At 39.5% G+C, this 19,318-nt stretch overlaps 1 protein-coding gene across 3 annotated transcripts in view; it reads right to left on the bottom strand.

The window, feature by feature from the left end:
• The window catches only part of NEMP2 (nuclear envelope integral membrane protein 2), a 61,577-nt gene that overhangs the window by 39,746 nt on the left and 2,513 nt on the right, over positions 1-19,318 (bottom strand). For all 3 annotated transcript variants that reach the window (XR_004539701.1, XM_033947216.1, XM_033947217.1), the window contains exons 2-4: positions 12,231-12,340; positions 5,120-5,351; positions 109-181 (exon numbers count right to left, since the gene is read on the bottom strand). Coding sequence is in view for 2 of the 3 variants with exons in the window: in XM_033947216.1 (XP_033803107.1) it covers positions 109-181; positions 5,120-5,351; positions 12,231-12,340 (415 nt within the window). In the remaining variant the exon portion in view is untranslated. The remainder of the gene's footprint in view (positions 1-108; positions 182-5,119; positions 5,352-12,230; positions 12,341-19,318) is intronic.

Here is a 19,318-nt window from a genome sequence, read left to right on the forward strand (position 1 = left end):
ATAGATATTTAAAGGACTTTGGGGCTGTTGCCGCACGGCAGCCGCTAGTGCGGCTTTGTAAAAGAGGCCGTTAGTGAAATATTAAGACCTAAAAATACAAGTACTTACCTACTCAAGGTATCAGCAAAATAGAACAGAAAAATTCCAACACAAGACACAAGGAAGTTGTTGATATGAAACACTGCAAGAAAATACAGGACAGCTGAGCCAGGCCAGTGGAAGACCCAAAGGCTTATTTATGTAGCTTCAAGCAGCACCTTTTTGAGGCTGCTTTAAACTTTTAACCTCTTATGCACCTGTTCAATACCCATGTTGCTTTCATCATTCCCAAAGCAACACTACCCCAATCCCTTCTTTATCCTGTCTATCAAATAGATTGTAAGCTCTCTTAAGCATGGACTGTTTCCTAAGTGCTTGTGTACAGCGCTACATGGTAGTCCTACAGAAATGATAAATAGTAAAAGCAATTAAAACTTGTTGTAGAAGGAATCTTTGTAACAGTATTCAGTGGAGGACAGCCTAATGGTTAGAAGAGTGCCTGAGAATTAGGGAAAACTGGTTCAAGTCCCACTGTGATCTTGAGCAAGTTATTTAACCCTCTGTTGTCTCAGGTACAAACTTAGATTGTAAGCCCCCTGGAACAGGAATACATCTACTGTATCTGAATATAACTCACCTTGCGCTGCAACTGAAAAAGGCGTGAACTAAATCCCAAATCCCTTTGTAAGCTGTCAAGGCACGTGGATGCATATTTGCACCATTTTATATTGGCAATATCCTCCAAATTCTAAAAATAGCACTCAAAACTGCGTGTGCACACAATTAATTGAACGAAGAGCTACTTATCACCAATAATTGGGCGCCAACAATTATTTGACATTAATTGGCAACAATTTAGATTTATACACACTGTGTGCTATTCTATAAAGATGCGTGTGCAATTAAAAAGGGGCATAGGTGTGGCAGGGGCATTCACTAAAGATATGTGCAGTATTTTAAAATTAGGGGGATCCGTGCCTAATTTAGGCATAAGGATCTACACCAGGTTTCAGCTGGTGTAAATCCCCAAGCCCAAAGTTGGGTGTGGATCCAAGTGCCTTGCGCTATTCTATAAATGGCATACAACTCAGAGCACCATTTTTAGAATAGCGCCCAGTGCAGATTTTTTTTTTTTTTGGGGGGGGGGCACCATTTACTGAATCTAGTCCTATATGTACCAGTGAACGTTCATAAAATTACCCCAGGAAAAGCAGGTCCTTATAGAACCACTAGTGCACAATGTTCCTGTACTTTGCCAGTGGGAACAGGGACACAGGTACTCCTATGCCCGTGTCGGATAGAAGGTGAAGACAATTTAAGGAGTTTTAGTCCCAGCTTAATCATGACTTTGTAGAAATGTACATTCATTAGTGTGCCTTTAAATATTTTATGCATGCAAAACTTCATATACAAGAACCTGTGAATTAATGCATGTACAATCAATTTATACATGTTGGAAAAAAGGTTTAATAACTTGTTTTTTTAAAGGCATATTAGAACAAATGTGTGAAATGGAATAAACCATTATTTTGGGGGGGGGGAGGGGAGGATTTCCCAAACATGAACCTAAATGTTATTGCCTGTGCATATCGCTACTATTTTGTTTTGAAAGTCTCATGTGTACACATGCTAATTCCTCTAAGTTTTCAGGGTTTAGTGCAAGCTGGAGAGGTCCTTTCTACAAGGCAGTAACTTTAGGTCGAGGGACATAGAAAAAACTTTCCCAGCTACCAAAGTAAAAGTAGCCTCTTTTCCACTATGGAAACAAAGCTACTGTAGGACTTGGAAAAATAAGAGTGCCCCATATAGGGGAGAGTCCCTAATTTTACTATGTAGAAGGTCAGCAAACACAAATCTGAATAATATAAAGCTGGAGATAGTGAAGCGAGGAAAGAAGAAATAATCAACATGTTAGGCCTCTATAACTTTGCTGCATGTTTAAATATTTTGGCCTTGAAGCTTCCTCATATCCATTGGGATTTCAACTTATTTTTATTGATAAAATGTCTCAACAACCAGTCTATGATGGAGTTGGGGGCCAATTCTGAACCTGATGTACTGTAGGACTTTACTCACAGCTTCTAAATGTTTCTTCACTTTTTAAACACTCTCCCCCTCCTCTCTTTCAGCTAGCCATTGTAGCAACAGTCTTCTGACTGAGGAGCATGAACTATGGCTCCTCCCCAAAATCTAGTATAGAAACACTTTTATGCCAGAAAGTAAATGCTACTGCTGAACAATGAGGGGAAGGTCTTCTCAGGAATTGTGAGCGCTGCCTCGGAAGCCTTCCTAGTCTCTACCAACTCAAAAGAGTTGGGGTCATAATGGAGAACTGAACTTCTCTCATTCCAAGTTTCAAGTTTATTTAGATTTAATGGTTCGCCTAATAAATTCTAAGCGAATTACATAACAGTTTAATAGGGATAAAACAATTAAATAAAAAATAAAAATATTAAAAGAAAAAACAAAAAGAGACAGGGTCAATACAGACTAACAGTTTGGACAAGACTGGAATAATGGGAAAGAACAAAAGGGAGTGAAAGTTACAAATTTGTTGTATTCCCAATGGGAAGAGAAGAAGATAGTAAAGGATGGGAAAAAACACTAAGGATGGGGTTTTAAAAGAGTAAAAACTTTTCTCTTTTATTGTTTTAAATTATCAAGGAAAAGTTCCTTTTTAAAGATTGAAAGAGGCTTTGAAGAGAAATGTTTTTAAGTTAGTTTTAAATAAACTGAAGTCTTTGATATTTCTAATATATAAAGGGAGAGTATTCCAAATTAGTGGCGCTTTGACTGAAAATATGTCGTGACGTCTAGTTCCTATTATTTTTAATGAAGGGACCATAAGTAGCTCTTGGGTGTTAGATCGAAGAAGGCGGTTTGAGACGTGAGGAATTAGTAGACGATCAATGAACTGAGGTTCATTAGAAGTTATTGTTTTGAATACTAATAATGCTATTTTATATGTTATTCTTTGATTGATGGGCAGCCAATGAGATTCTATCAGATAAGGAGTCACATGATCATATTTCTTCCCGTGATGGATTATTTTTATGGCTATATTTTGTATTATTTGTAAACGTCTTTGTTCTTTATATGTGATGTTTAATAACAGTGAATTACAATAATCTAGTTTGGAAATTATTAAAGAGTGAACTAAGATATTTAAGGATTTTGGCTCTAAGTATTTGGACATTGAGCGAATTAATCGTAGGCGATAAAAACACCAGGTCAAACCCCTGCTTTAGTTTTTGGACAACTGTATAATGCACTAAGCATGCATGTCATCCTCTTATGCTGTCAGGAACAGCACAGAAGAAAGTAAGAACCAATAATTTTGTTGATACTTTACAATGTGAAGTAATGGAACAATGGACCTCATGGAGAGATTTCTTAAAATTTGTTGACTAGGTAAATCAGATTAAGACAAAAGCCCTGCTGTCAACTGGATCTCAAAAGAGCATAATACATAATACAATGAAAATGACTTCTCCAAGGTGACAAGAACAGTTAAAATCTTTAAGCAGCAACTCTTAAGACACCCCAGAAATCCAGACTCTGAAAGCAAACTTTTGTTCTAGATTTCTTAAGCCTAGATTCACTAAGACCACCAATCTTACCCGATTCGTGGGTGATCCGAGGCAGGCCGACCGATTCTCCAACCCTCTGCATGTAAATGGGGGTGATCAGAGGCACGCCCCCATTTGAGGACACAAATCGCTGGGTAGCAATCCCGACGTACGTGCAAACCATCTACTTTGCCTATAGATGGTCTGCGCGTGCGTTTTTATTTTATTTTTTTTAATGGCTCCGACTCTCCTGCTCTCTGTTGCCCTTCCCTGTAGTGTGAGCCTGTGGTTTTAACTCGCAGGTTTAAAGTGGGTTAAAACCATTGGCTCGTACTGTAGGGAAGGGCGATCCCCGGTAGTAGAAGCTTCTTCCCCTTCGCCGACTCGACACCAGGGTTCCCCTTCCTCCTCCTCCTAGGAGCCCCTGATGATGGGGCAGTAGAAGACAGCAGCGAGCTCCGTTCAAATAAAAGGCACTTCTTTAAAGACGCTCACAGAAAGGCAGAGTGTCAGCAGCCCGCACGGCTTCTGAATTTTTGCCTCAGCCCACATGGCTTCTGAAACTAGCAGGAACAGGAGAGTCTGGGCAGAGAGCAGGGCAGTCTGAGCAGGGTATCTGCACAAGCGACTGGTCCTCACCAGTTGTTTGTTTTTGGATCGGCCAGCCCAGTCGGTGTGCCTTCTTTAGTTTAGTGAATTGCATCCTTCCTACTTTGTATGCCATTTCCCTCATTTGCATGCACGGATCAGAGGATGATCAGTACAGAGATTTGTGAATTGGTTCAGAGTCGCAAAGGGGTCGCTAAGTGATCAGGACATGATCAGAGGGCTTAGTGACTCTAGCCCTTAGTTCTAGGAAATGCACCATAAGCAGGTAATTGATGATGCTCTCCGAAATCTGTATTACACTGAAGCCACTTTATAATAATATTTAAAATGTTACAATAATATAAACAAGTTACAATAATATATAAAAAATGAAGTTGCATTAAGGTCCTCTTTTACTAAGCCATGGTAGAGGTTTCTACAGAGGCCCTAAATGCTCCAACAAATTCTATGAGGAGGAGCGTGTGGCACAGTGGTTGAAGCTACAGCTTCAGCACCCTGGGGTTGTGGGTTCAAACCCTGCGCTGCTCCTTGTGACCCTGAGCAAGTCACTTAATCCTCCATAGCCCCAGATACGTTAGATAGATTGTGAGCCCACCGGGACAGATAGGCAAAATGCTTGAGTACCTGATTGTAAAACCGCTTAGATAACCTTGATAGGCGGTATATAAAATCCTAATAAAACTTGAAAACTTAAAGCATTTAGTGCTCCTGGCTGCAGTAGAAACCTCTACTGCTGCTTAGTTTAAAAAAAAAAAAAGGGGGGGGGAGGTGATTAAATTAATTGATAAGAATATCGGTATGTCATGTTCCACGAATGGATTAATTTTCTGTATCTGCAACAAAATTCTTGTTTGCTTAAGACTGTCTAATAAGATACTCATTGACCCCTTTCCCCTACTTACGGTTTCTTTTTACTCTCAGTGTGTAGGGGGCACGTTCCTTGTTCGTCTGTACTGTGAAGCATACTTTCTCATTAGCTTGGTTTATATAAATGTGCGTTTCATTCAACTCTCTCTCTTGCCTAATATCTTGAATCAAACACCGGATAAAGATTCCAAAGGTTTCTGGATACTGGCAGTTGGTCCCTTTGCTGATGTGAACCACCCTGAATGGTCCTGTGCTGTTAATCCTAACCTATGAAAGAAACACAGGGCTTAAAAGCTAAGAAAGGAAAAATATTCTCAGCTAAACCACACAATAGATTCTGTTTTCATGAATGTATGATATTTGCGATTTTATTTTTTTGTCTACGAGATGATTAATGAGATTGATGTTTGCTATTGGTTGTAATATTGTTTGTCTTGTACTCTGTTCTGAGGAAAATAAAAAAAAAGGTGGAATATCCTCTATAATAAAACCCTAAGCACGCACTTAGGAGGCCATGATCCCTGCTGCCGTGATGTGTGCCTCCATGCCGAATTCCATTTGCGGCACGTGGGGCAGCTTGCGGCACGTGCGCCGGCTTGGGACACATGCAGTGTATTGAGCGGCGGTTTGTCTCTACAACGGCAGGAGGGTGTCGTGCGGGTGCTGCGAGGTGTCCCATGCTGGTAAGAAGTGGAGGGGGAGAGGGAAAGGGGGCTGATTTGGGGGGAGGGGTGTGCTGGGGGGCAGACAGCAATCATGCTTTGCTCTGGGGGGGGGGGGAACAGAAGGGGGCCACGGAGAAACAGGCAGGCATGGCACAACAGAGAAATACAGGCAGGCAGGGGGCCAGGTTAAACAAAGGGAGAAGGGCTGCTGCTGGACAGGGGGAGCAGGGAAGGGGTGGTGATGGACAGCTGATGAAAGAGAGAAAGAAAGAAAGACAGACAGACAGCAGCCAAGAAGAAAGAAAGACAGACAGACACACACATCTATTCTAGCACCTGTTAATGTAATGGGCTTAAAGACTAGTAAATTTATAATAAAGACAACACAACTCTCTTACCTCAATCTAAGTGTGTGTGTGTGGGGGGGGAATCAGCCTTCAGAACATATGATAATTTGCTGAGAAAAATTAAAAAAAAAAAAAAAAAAAAAAGATACAGACTGACATTTTATGTCAGAATACTTGAAGAACAGGACCTTCCTCCATACACTCGTAACTTCCTCCCAAGGAGTATCCCTAACTACCTTCTCTATAGGGCATCACACGATGTGATACCTGCATGTGCAACTTTCTTTAAATTCTTTCCCCTTGGAAAGGGTTAGTGTTTAATGTAATGAAAGCTTTAGGAATACAGGGTAAAGGAAATAAATTACTTTTAAGTAAAGCATACGAGTATATACTGGGGAAAAATGTATTCTTAATCACTGGTTACGGGAGGTCCCCCCCCTCTCATACAGGCATTGGAGAAATAAGTTTCATGCACTGATGATGTGGGAAATAGAAGGTGTTAATCAAATCCCTAAGTATCAAAAAGCAATTTTGTTGGTTTGAGATTGTTATATGCAAACTCTGTTGCCAAGAGCGTGTAGCTTAGTACTAAGTGGATTCCAGACCAAGATCTGATTTACAATTTATAACTTATGGAGTTGTAGGGTTTCTCTGCCAGGTAGGGTGGAAGGAATTAGGGTAGGTAGTGGTGAAGGGGTTATTTTTTTGCTATGAGTTTATTTACTATGGATGGCTTGAGGTCATAAGAGCCAAGACCGCAGGTCATCCTGTGTTTGTAATGTACTAAGAATAAATATGGGATGGTGGATGAAGGGTAATCCCAAAACAGTGGGATCACAGCTGTCATTTATTGCGCTTTTTGTTATATTAATTGTTTTGAGTTGGAGGAAATGTTTCAAGGATGTAATGTTATACTAAGGTGTAATTTGATCTATGCTGGTTATTGTGCCTTTATTTGATCCTGCATACAAAATTTATTCAACTTCAACAAGATGTTCCTTGTCTGCTTACATCCTATGATGTCTATTAAAATTATTTATTGCATATCGTGTTGACATTGTAATGTAGCTTACTATGTCATACTTTGTATTGGTATTTGAATATTTTACTGATATAACTGATTTGTGATTTAAGCTGGAAACCTAAAGTGGTAGGATGATGATTTCTTATTCAAAGTATAATCTGCATTATTCAACATTTCAAACAAATTCACATTTATTTAGTCATTTACACCTTTTTGAAGGAATTCACTCAAGATGGTATAGCAAAAATAAGTCAGACATAAGCAATAGACAGTTCGCACTGGGGCTATGGTACCATGAACACAGTTAATTGGCGGTTTTACTCCTTTCTATTTTTTTCTTTCCCTTTCCTACTGCCAAGTCTTACAATGTCAGGCTTCTGGCTGAAAGGCAGGAATTGTTGCTCCCTCCAGAACCCAGAACATGTACTTCGTTAAGTCAGCCAATAAATGCTGTAGTGTAACAATGACGTAATCTGCATTATATATATATATAAATTCTTTCAAAGGGTGTAAATTTCACACAATAAGTCATCAAAACAGTAGTAAACTTATCCACTATTTTGTCTACAACCCTTATGTATGCGTATTCTTTATCAGGATCCTCAGCGGCACCACTTAGAGCTCGATTTATCTCATTGCTCTAAGTTTTACGTATCAACTCGTCATCGGGTCCCATTTTCTTTCCTTAATCTTGTTTATCTATTTAATTTTAATATTTACTTTTGTTTATATTGACATGTTTTGAAAGTGCTTTAAGCATATACTTAGCTTAGATCATGTGGTCTCTGGCTAGGGATTTAAATGCCGACATATTTCGCTTTCTCCGCTTTATCAAGGCTTAACCCCTAACTATTATACCACCAGGAACTGTGACCACTTCAGTCGGTATATATGCCTAAAGCACTGGTAAAGAGGAAGCCAGTAACTATGGCAATTGGGCAGTTTAGGAAAATCAAACAAATAAATCATCTTCATTGATCTATGCATGTAAACCCCTATGTAATGACCCGATTAGCACAAATCTCCAAGGTAGCTGATGAGCCATGTGCTGCAAGAGATTTATTTGTTTGATATACTGATAAATATAATCATGTGTTAAAGCAGTTTCCACTTTTAAAATAAAATAAATACAGCATAACATTAAAAAATCATGACAATATATACAATTTTGCATAGGCCTGGGTCTCTACTGAACTGTTATCTTGGCTAGGCCAGTTTTAACTGATGCCCTGAAGATTATGGGACACCATTCTGTCAGGAGGAACTGCATGGCCTCTTGCATTCCAGCTAGTTCACTGCCGACTAGGCCTGTGTCCTCCTTGGCTAGGATATTTATTTCCTGACTCTGCCCTGTTCCTTCCTGGTTAATTGTGTCTTGTCTGGTGCACTGCCAAGCTCCTTTGATCCTGGAGCTAATACTGACTCTTGTTTTGCATGGGCTCTTTTTGTCTTATTTTCTGGGTCTGGTGATGCCTGATCTTGTTTTGTCCTTTGACTAACTAGAAAGATACAGTGACAAATAAATTAACCTTCTTCAATTTCCATTTCTCATCTCTTTGTAGCAGACCTAAGCAAGCACTAACCCCAGGGATGTTATCTATAGTGGCTGCCTACATCCTAGCCAGGAGAAGGGATATCAAGACAGAATTAGACTATAAGCTAAGTGTCATTAAGGCTATACCTTGGCAGAGAAGTTCCTTCAATTCTAGGACTATTTGGATACGTTTGGAGATGGCAAACAAACAAAAAAGAAAATGCATCATAGCACAACAATGGAAACAGAATAGATTCAGACAGTTACAGAGCATAGATCAGTCATGATGGAGGACAGGTCAATTACCACATGCATATTCCTGAATAAATTTCGATGGAAGTAAACAAGGGATTGATTTCAGCAGGCTCCAGCTTACTGGAGAATGGACTGGTGAACAAGATGGGAAGGTTTGCATTACTGTTTAAAATAGAGAATGACACGGTGACAAAATTCATCACCGTCCCTTGTCCCCGCGGATAACCGCAGGAAAAAATCCCATGTCATTTTCTAGTGTCTATTTCAACTTCAGTCCTTTTACACCAGCATTCTTCAAAGCAAAGCTTGAGGGTCAGTGGTTGTGGCCATTCATACTCTGATACTTCCCTCTCTCCTTAAAGAATGACATGAAGATGGTTTCCCGCGGGGACGGTAACGGTGATGAATTTTGTCACCGTGTCATTCTCTAGTTTAAAACTCTATTGTAAAATAGTAATAGTTTGAAAGTTGGCTGGTTGTGAGGTTTTGTTTTCTGAGAGTTAAAACAGTCCAGCATATTTTTCTTTCTTTTAATCATCCAGGGCTTTAAAAGTGACAGGATGCTACATCAAAAGAAAACTTGCAAACTTTAAATGCTGTGTGCGCTTGAGTAAAAAAAACTGTCAAAGGATACACAGGAACAGCTCTGAATTATCACAGTCTAGGATGAAAGGCATTATTCCTTATAGGCAAAGAAAATGAAAAGTCGTTTTTGAATAAAGCCCTAACCATTTTGGCAGAACCTTACCCTTCAGTCTTCTCAAAAAAATCTTCTAGTTATACTGGTAGAGAGGTCATGAGAAAAGAATTAAAAGAAGGATAAAGCTTTCTGGGCTGCATTGCCTGAAAATATGATGGAAGAAACCTCATTGCTGCACTTTAAAGTAGGCTTGAAATCTTTTCTTTTTCCTTGATTTTTATGGTTATATGTTATTTGGGATTTTTTAAATCTATTTATTTTTTTTGATACCATCTTGATTGGTATATTTTACCAAGCAGTGGGTATATAATGTTTTACAAAAAAATTAATACAGTTAGGAAATACAAATAAAAATACCTTGCATCTTGAAGAGAAAGGGGCTTATAATCAAAACTGAAAAACATCTAAAAACCAGCTTAAAATCGGCACTTAGATGATCTAAAAGACAAGTTGTCCAAGTGCCGATAATTGAACCGGGTTTTAGACGTATTTAAAAATGACCTAGGCCTTCACAGTGCTGCTGAATGACCAGAGCTAAAAGAGGCGTGTCAGGAGGAGTGTCGAGGATGGGATTTGGGCGGGACATGGGCCATCCTTGACTTAGTTGCATTGCATGTATAACCGAAAGTTTTACAATACTGCCTAGATGGAACCTGGACGTTGTGACTTAGGCCATCTAAAACCAGGTCTAAGTCACAAGAAGGTATCCAAAGTGACCAGATAAGAACTGCAGATACAAAGTACAGACCCCCAAACACTGCCCCAGTGATCACTGACACCCCCCCAAAAATTTGTAATAACAACTTTACATATCTGCCTCCAGAACATCAGCACCTGGCAGCCTGGCATAGGAAAGCCTAGTAGAGCTGCACAGAGATGGCTTAAGTGGTCTTAGGGGTGGGTTAGTGAACTACAGAGAGGAGGACCTAGGCCCATAAGCCACTCTAATCACTGCATTCATGCTGAAAAATGTGCACCTCACAAAAAAAAATCCCTAACTCTTTTGTACTGCCATATAAGTGGCTCCTGCAGCCATAAGGGCTATTGGGGTGGTAGATAGGTGGGTCTAGTAGATTCTGGAGGTTTTTTGGGGGGCTCACCATGACCTATAAGGGAGCTGTAGTGAGATGTGTATGTGGGACCCTTTTTGTGAAGTTTACAGCAGTGCCCTGTAAGGTACCCCCACTACTCTGGTGCCATGACTGGGTGTCCTGTCCCTTACTTTTCTGGCCCCTCCCACACCCAAAAAGTCTTTTTCTAAGCATTTTTGAGTTGAATGAATGTTTGGTTGAAAATGGGGAATAAAGATGGATGACTTAGCAATCTGGACGATCAGACAGCTGGACGTATAGTTGGACAATTTTTGGGAAAAAAAAATATGCTGGACGTATTTTTCGAAAATGGACCTTTTCCCCATGTCTGACTTTGGGCGTCTTGCAACTTAGGCCGAAACGGACTTAGACATGTCTTTTGATTATGCTCATCAAAGTGTTGTTTATGTAGATTGTACTCTGTCCCTTAATATAAGTTACAAATGGGAAGATTTATTATTTTCTGCTTGGTAGTTTTATTAGAAAAAAAAAAAAAAAAAAGATACCCAAACACAGAAAAAACATCTACTTTGAGAGCTCTTCTATCAGCACCAGTGACGTTATTTTACCTTTATTCGTCCAGAGTACTAAGGGGGGGGGGGGGGAGTCACTTGGTGGTGGGAGAGAATAGGCATCTCTTCTGCTGCCAGGGTTTTAAACAGTGCTGTCACTGTACCAGCACCCCTGGACCAGTAGCTAATTTTGTCACCAAAAGCAGACGTCGCTCTTAGAAAATGGCTTGGTGATTTTAAAGAATCCACTGGAATGCTCATTTTAATGTTGAAGAGCTCATTTGCATGGCAGTGTCGAAGACTGCTAGAAAGCTTGCTAAAAGACAAAGATAAGCCATTTTGATAATCCACCGCTGAAATGCGTGCAGGCTATACCGAGTTTAGCGACTGTGTTAAAGTTTTGAGAATCTGGCCTTGAGCTCTCCCCACAACTTTCTCACACCACTGCTGCTCCTTCCCCCCCCCCACCTGAGGCAGGAACCATTGCTCTTCTGGACCTTTCCCTTACCCAAACAAACTGCCGCTTCTACTTCTGCCTCCAGACCTCCTTCCCCCAACCAGTTCAGTCTCACTGCTTTCACTCTTTCGGTTCTCCCCATACCTTTCTCACACCACTGCTGCTGCTCTTTAGGTCCTTTACCAGATAAAAATTGACTCACAGCCTTTCTTAGATAGTTCTTTTAAGCTAGACCTTACTGCCTGGCTCCAGCTGGCACCTACTTCCCATCACCTCTGGTCCTCTTTTTCTGCAAGAGGCTTCCCCAGCAGAGCCAAAGTACATATGTGCATGAACTCCTCACAATATTCCTCAGCAGGAACTATGAAGAAACTAAGATCGCAGGAAAAACCTCATAAAAAGTTTTGCTGGCTAGATTCCAGTAAAAGAAAACCTGCCAATTGCAGTTAAAGTTGAAAAAAATTGACAGCATTTTCATTTTCATCTTCATATAATTTTAAAAAATAAATCAATAAATAAAAGGAGGATGGTAGAACATTATCTATTAATGAGAAATCTTACTTGGACACTTGACCAAATGTGCATGGGATGTCTGCTTCTTTTCATGTCAATGCAGTAACATTGTTGTTGATGGCACTGCAAGGTGCCTATGTCATTCAAATACTTACATCCTGCAGAAAAAAGAACAATTCCTTTAAATCAAGAGACAACTATTTGTACATTGAACTCAGTCTGACACAGGCCTCCTGTGTGCTACATACAAGATTTACCCTTTTAAGTCTATGCAGCTGTTGACCAAACCCAAACTCATGTTATTGGGCTAAAGGACACACAAGTAAGGGATGTCCTTACACATCACTGGGATGGGAGAGCTTAGAATCTAGTGCTTTGGCCTACACTCAGTTTTTGAGGGTAGCCATCAGGTTTTCCCTACATGAGACATTTGCACACTCGATAACTCCACTCTATGCAAATCCATCTCATACATATTCATTATTAATTAACCCACCGGGACTTATAAGACTTTTTAATAGCTCTACTTATTACATAAACAAAATACCAAATAGCTATATTTCACACTCCTTATGCTTATAAGTAATTCATCATTTATTATAATAATATAGCACCATCAAACCCTTTAAAACATATTATAACATTATTTCATACTAAACATACACACAATGTTCTCCCAAACAGTTGAATTTCTCCAGCGTTTGTGCTGGGGTAAGATCCTGATTTGGAGTTCTCAGTCTTGGTTGAGGCCAGCAAACAATATATGTTGAAATGTCAGAAACTGTGATGATGCCTTAAGCTCCTGATGATGCCTTAGGGCTGGGGTGTCAAAGTCCCTCCTTGAGGGCCGCAAACCAGTCAGCTTTTCAGGATTTCCCCAATGAATATGCATGAGATTTATTAGCATACAATGAAAGCAGTGCATGCAATAAGACCTCATGCATATTCATTGGGGAAATCCTGAAAACCTGACTGGATTGCGGCCCTCAAGCAAGGACTTTGACACCCCTGCCTTAGGGTGAAACATAGAACTGTATCGAGCTAAAATGTTTTCAAAGATCAAGTTTGATTGAATGAAAGTGGAGGCAACTCCAGTAAACAACGGCGTGCAGAAGATAAACAATTGAGAACTGATACAGATAAGAACATTAGGCACTGAATTCAGTGTTTTATTGAAGGGATGAACTTTTCATGAATTTTAACTTTTTCTATGTGTCGGATAGATTGGGAGGGCTTCACTGTTTGGGAGAACAATTGTATGTATGTTTAGTATGAAATAATGTAATAATATCTAATCTAATCTAATCCTTAGGTTTGTATACCGCATCATCTCCACGTTCGTAGAGCTCGACGCAGTTTACAGTAGGAGAAATAGGAAGGAACTACAACAGGAAGGAACTACAACAGAGGGTTAGAGGTAGAAGTGTGAAGAAAATTTTGAGGACTTGGGATGCCAAGATATAAGAGTTTCCTTGATTCCTAAGTTGGAGGGAGACTTACATTTTTTGAGAAAAGCCAGGTTTTCAGATGTTTGCGGAAAACTTGGAGAGAGCTCAAGTTCCGAAGAGGGGAGGTAAGGTTGTTCCAAAGCTCAGTGATTTTGAAGTGGAGGGAGGTCCCTAGCTTTCCTGTTTGGGAAATGCCTTTTAGCGAGGGGAAGGATAGTTTTAATTTGTGGGAGGATCTGGTGGTATTAGGGTTTGAGGAATTCCAAGAAAGAGGAATAAAGGGAGGGAGGATACCATATAGGATTTTGAAAGCTAAACAGGTGCATTTATAGTGGACCCTGGCGATTATCGGAAGCCAGTGGAGCTTGGCCAGGAGTGGGGAGACATGGTCAAATTTACTTTTAGCGAAGATGAGCTTGGCCGCAGCATTCTGAATCCGTTGGAGTCTGTGGAGGTTTTGATGGTGTTATATTATTATAATAAATGATGAATTACTTATAAGCATAAGGGGTAAAGTGAAATATAACTCTTATTTGGGTATTTTGTTAATACATATTCATTAGCGAAATCCTTAAAAAAAAAAAATAATAATCAGCCCATTGGTGGCCCTCAAAGCCTAAGAGTGAAGAGTGAAGAGCAAGGAGTAAAGTTCTGAGTATAATGGCCCTTCCCATGTGCAGTGTAGTCTCTTCAGCTCTTCAGATAGTTTAGAGTTAAGAATTAAGGCAACTCTTTGGGAGAGGGAGGGACTGTGAACCTGATCAATCCTACTGTCCACTGAAAACACACGTTGCAGGGTTGCAACATCCCCCCCCCTTTTATGAAGCTGTATTAAGGTGTTTTTTTTATTGCCAACCATGATGGTAAAAACTCCTATGAGCGTTGGAGCTTTTACCGCCGCAGTTGGCAATAAAAACCCTATCATGGCTTTATAAAAGAGGGGGGTTTAGATTTAATTTATTTATTTTGATATATAGTCTGTCCTCTCACTAGAGTCCAGAATAGGTTACAAAAAAAAAAAACCCCCCAACAACAACCATTGATCAAATAACAAAAACAAAAAAATTAAATTAAAGTATTTCCCAAAAATCACATTAAAATACAGGATCACCAATTTACCTAAAAACCCATAATTAAAAAGTAACCGATAATTAAAAAGAACAGTTTTAACAGCTTTCCTAAACCTAAATAAGTTGTCAATAAATCTGCAGAAGGGAGGAAGCTTATTTCAAGAAAAGCAATTGAATAAGAAAGCACAGAATGTACTCATTCAAGATGAAAAGCCCTAGCTGAAGGACAAACAAAAAATCTTTTCCCCTGGGAACACAAGAAATGATTTTGAACATATTTAGAAATCTTATTCAAAAAAATACTCAGGAGTTATACCATGAAAAATTTTAAACAAGCAACGCTCTTCAACAGGTAATCAGTGCGAAGTAACAAGAGCGATCATGAAGCCCCGAGTTAGTCAGAAGCTGGGCTGCAGCATTCTGAACCCATGGCAAACATTTCAAACTCTTATATGGCAAACCCTGAAACAAAGCATTACAGTAGTCAATCCGTGATATATCGTAATACAGGCAAAAAGCAACTTAACCAAATCAAAAGACTTCAAAAGAGTCTGACCCGAATTTAGATAAATCTAATGCTCTATTGACAAGATCAATAAAATGAGAGTAAAGTATCGTGTGAGACTTTGGATTTGCTGGATATCTGGAGAGTTCTTCATCCAGAGGAGTGAGATTTCACTCATAAAATACATAAGAATAGTCCTACTGGGTCAAATCAACAGTCCACGTAGCCCAGTATCCTGTTTCAAACAGTGGCCAATCCAGTACTTGACAGAAACCCAAAAGCTCATTTGTCTTGTTCACATAGTACACGTTCACAGAATGATTATCTTTTACTCTCTAGGCAGGGGTGTCAAATGTTGGTCCGAGAGACACAATCCAGTCGGGTTTTCAGGATTACCCCAATGAATATGCATGAGATATATTAGCCTACAATGAAAGCAGTGCATGCAAATAGATCTCATGCATATTCATTGGGGAAATCCTAAAAACCTGACTGGATTGCGGCCCTCAAAGACCAACATTTGACACCCCTGCTCTAGAGATTTATGGGCCCTGCTTAATGTGACAGAGACATGACTTTGTGAAATATCTGACGATGCTATGATGTGGATGGAACTGAATACAGCAGAGAGGTCCCTTTCTACAGAGCTCTAGGCAGATTCTCATTTTTATATTTTTTGAACAAGAAATGGTTAGACTGCAAGGAGTTTAATAAAATTCATACCAATAATCCTATTTGATATTGAGAGACAGCTAAGGTGATCATGCAAGGTGAGATTATGGCATACTAAATTCATTTAAAAAAATAAAAAATAGGGACATTGATTTGAAGCCTAAGTCAGAAGGACAGATTAAGTTATGGCGCTTGTCCTTAGGAACAGAATAAAATTAAGCTTTTACACTAAAGGGCCAAGAAATATTTAATGCATTACAAGAATCAGCAAATCAAGGGGGGTACAAAGAACATCCAAAGAGAGAAGTCCTCTCAAAAACAGTTACATTTTTTTATGTGTTACCAAAGAAGGATGATTTGACACAGGTCTGTGTTTCAGCAATACTGCCTGCATCGTGAGTTTATTCCACTAAACAATCAATAAAAGTAACATACTGTCCTTACTGGGGATCCAAGATGGCCGCGAGCTGATGTGAGTGAGTGAGACGCCGCCAGAGATTCTAACGAAACAACATTTACCTATTGCCTTATCGATGCCGAAAAGGAGAGGGAAAGGCGCTTCTGGAACCTCAAGGCGCCCGGAGACTCCTCTTCAGATGTCCATGGAGGATTTTTTGCGGCGTCTAAACCAAGAGGCAGCAGCTGCATCGGGGAGTCGCCCACTGGAATCGCCGGGAAGGAGTGAGGTCGTGGCAAGCTTCCCTGGGCTAGAGTCGACTCTGAGCCCCGACGATAGAACCCCGCCCCCTCAGCCGCAGCGTGCTAGCTCTCCACGGGAGAGTAGTCAGTCCGAGGAGGCAGACTTCGTTTCCCGGGAGGCTGAAATGGGCAAAGCACTGGAGGAAGACGAGACTGCGGTGAGAACAACAAGGGGACTTGAAATGGAGCAAGGTTTCCAGAGAGAGAGGACTGCCACTGTTGTGGAAGCTGGGACAATGCAAGCAAGTATATTCTCTGTTCCTAAACCCATGAATGTTACCCTAGACTCTATTTGGGACTTGGTAATTACTCTGGGACAAACATTGTCACCACAAATTAAAGCACTAGAAGAGAAATTCTTAGAACAAAGAAATGAAATAAATGGACTTAAACAGAAAAATATATTGATGAAAAATAATGTGGAAAAAATAGATAAAAAGATAAGTGAAGTAAATCAAATCCAAACGACACTAATTAAAGATAATCTCAACCTTAGGAGAAAGGTGGAAATGATGGAAAATAATATGCGGTTGAATAATCTTAGATTTTTGAACTTCCCAAAGATTCCTTCTTTATCAGCAAAAGAAGTTTTGAAAAAGTACTTTTGTGAGGTTCTTAATGTTCCTAACGATGCCTTTCCTCCTTTTTCTAAAATATATTATTTGCCATCATCAAAAAATTCGGAAGAACAGCATCCACTAGAACAACAAGGTCAGGGTGAACAAATAGACATAACATCATTATTGGAATCTTCAATGAGGGAGGTAGCTATTCCAGCTACCCTATTGGCTACGGTGGTTTTATCACCAGATAAAAATAATTGGATATTACAGCTTTATTTTAAGAATAGACATAAAGAATTTCTTGGATATAAAGTTCAAATATTTCTGGATGTGACAAGGGAATCTCAGAAATGAAGGAAGGAATTTTTGCTTCTTTTACGATATCCTTGCAAATGTATTGTAAAGTATAAATCTTGCAATTATATTTTCTTTGAACCCTCTCAGTTGACAGGATTTCTCTCCAGGAGGGGCCTTGAAGGGGATAAAGAAAATCTCAATGTATAAATTTACTCTTGGTCCATTCTCATCTGACCGCCTAATTTGTAATTTGAATTTTTTCTCTTTCTTTTAAATAGTTTCTCACTCAGGAACATCTTGGATCTCAAATTTTGGGACTTTAATTTTGATTGAGTAAATAGTAATTTTGTCATATAAATGTTACTTCATTTGTTTTATATTATGTTGACTTAATCATATTCTGTACAAGAAGTTTATTCTTGATAATATGTTCAAAATATAAATAAAGAATAAAAAAAAAAAAAAAAGTAACATACTGTACTGTATATGAACAGTATTAGTTAGTAGGTCAAACACACAAATCATTAACACCTCCCCCCCACACACACAAACACTTATCAAGCTGCGCTGCCAGCAAAAACTGAATACGAAATACCATAAAAAAAGTGACACTGCCTATGGTATAATTGTTTTAATTAATTTGGTTAGCATTGTGTACTATCAATTCTATGCTATATGATCTATGTAAAAAAAAAAAAAATGAACAGTATTAGATCAGCTCATAATACTGAATCACTGTTGATCTCTACGCTGGATGTTATGAGGGGAGGACTAGAGATTTAAAATAACGTTTTAGCGATGCTAGATTTGTCTGCTGCATGTGATGTAATTGTTCATGTCATTGTATAAGAAAGGCTGAAAATGAGTGTGAAGTACGAGATGTTTGAAATTGGTTTTATTCTTATTTAGATAGGAGAATGCATTAAGGGGTGAATTCCATAACCAGGCAACTCTATTTCAGCAAAAATTAATAGAGTGTGGATGGTACAGTGCACCTCAACCTGGGATTAATGTATAAAGTAGAGAATGACACGGTGACAAAATTCATTACCGTTCCCGCGGATAACCGCGGGAAATCATCTTCATGTCATTCTTTAAGGAGAGAGGGAAGAATGAGAGTATGAATGGCCACAACCACTGACCCGCAAGCTTTTCTTTGAAGAATGCTGTGTAGAAGGACTGAGGTTGAAATAGACACTAGAAAATGACATGGGATTATTTCCAAACGGTTATCCGTGGGGACGGGAACGGTGATGAATTTTGTCACCGTGTCATTCTCTAGTATAAAGTCAAGTCTTAGGGCTCCTTTTACTAAGCTGCGTTAGTGGTTTTAGCGCGCATTAAACCCTGCACTACGTGAAAAAACTAACGCCAGCTTTATGGAGGTATTAGCGTTTGCAGCATTGAAGCGCGTGCTAAAACCGCTAGCGCAGCTAAAGGAGCCCTTAGTCTTGATGATCAAAGATGTCTGATTAAGACTTGACTTCATATATTTAAACCAGCTTGATGTGCACTGTACCATCCCCACTCTTTTGTTTTTGATTATTTGTTGTGTGGTTTTGATTGTGTTGTTTTGATTATTTGTTGTGGGGTTCTGTTACCTTGTTGTTTGTACTTAAGCTCTCTTTCAGCACCCCAATCCTGCACTGTATAATCAAAAGAACATAAGAATATCCATACTGGGTCAGACCAAAGGTCCATCTAGTCCAGTATCCTGTTTCTAACAGTGGCCAATCCAGGTCACAAGTACTGGTAGAAACCCATATAATAAGCCAGGTTCCATTACGGAATGCTGGCGTAACCTGGCATTGCTGTGCCTAACATCTAGCTGCCCACACACCAGCCATAGAGCTAGTATCAGTGTAGGCATCAAACACGGCAG

Source organism: Geotrypetes seraphini, chromosome 5 (genome assembly GCF_902459505.1).
Source record: "Geotrypetes seraphini chromosome 5, aGeoSer1.1, whole genome shotgun sequence".
NCBI lineage: Eukaryota > Metazoa > Chordata > Amphibia > Gymnophiona > Dermophiidae > Geotrypetes > Geotrypetes seraphini.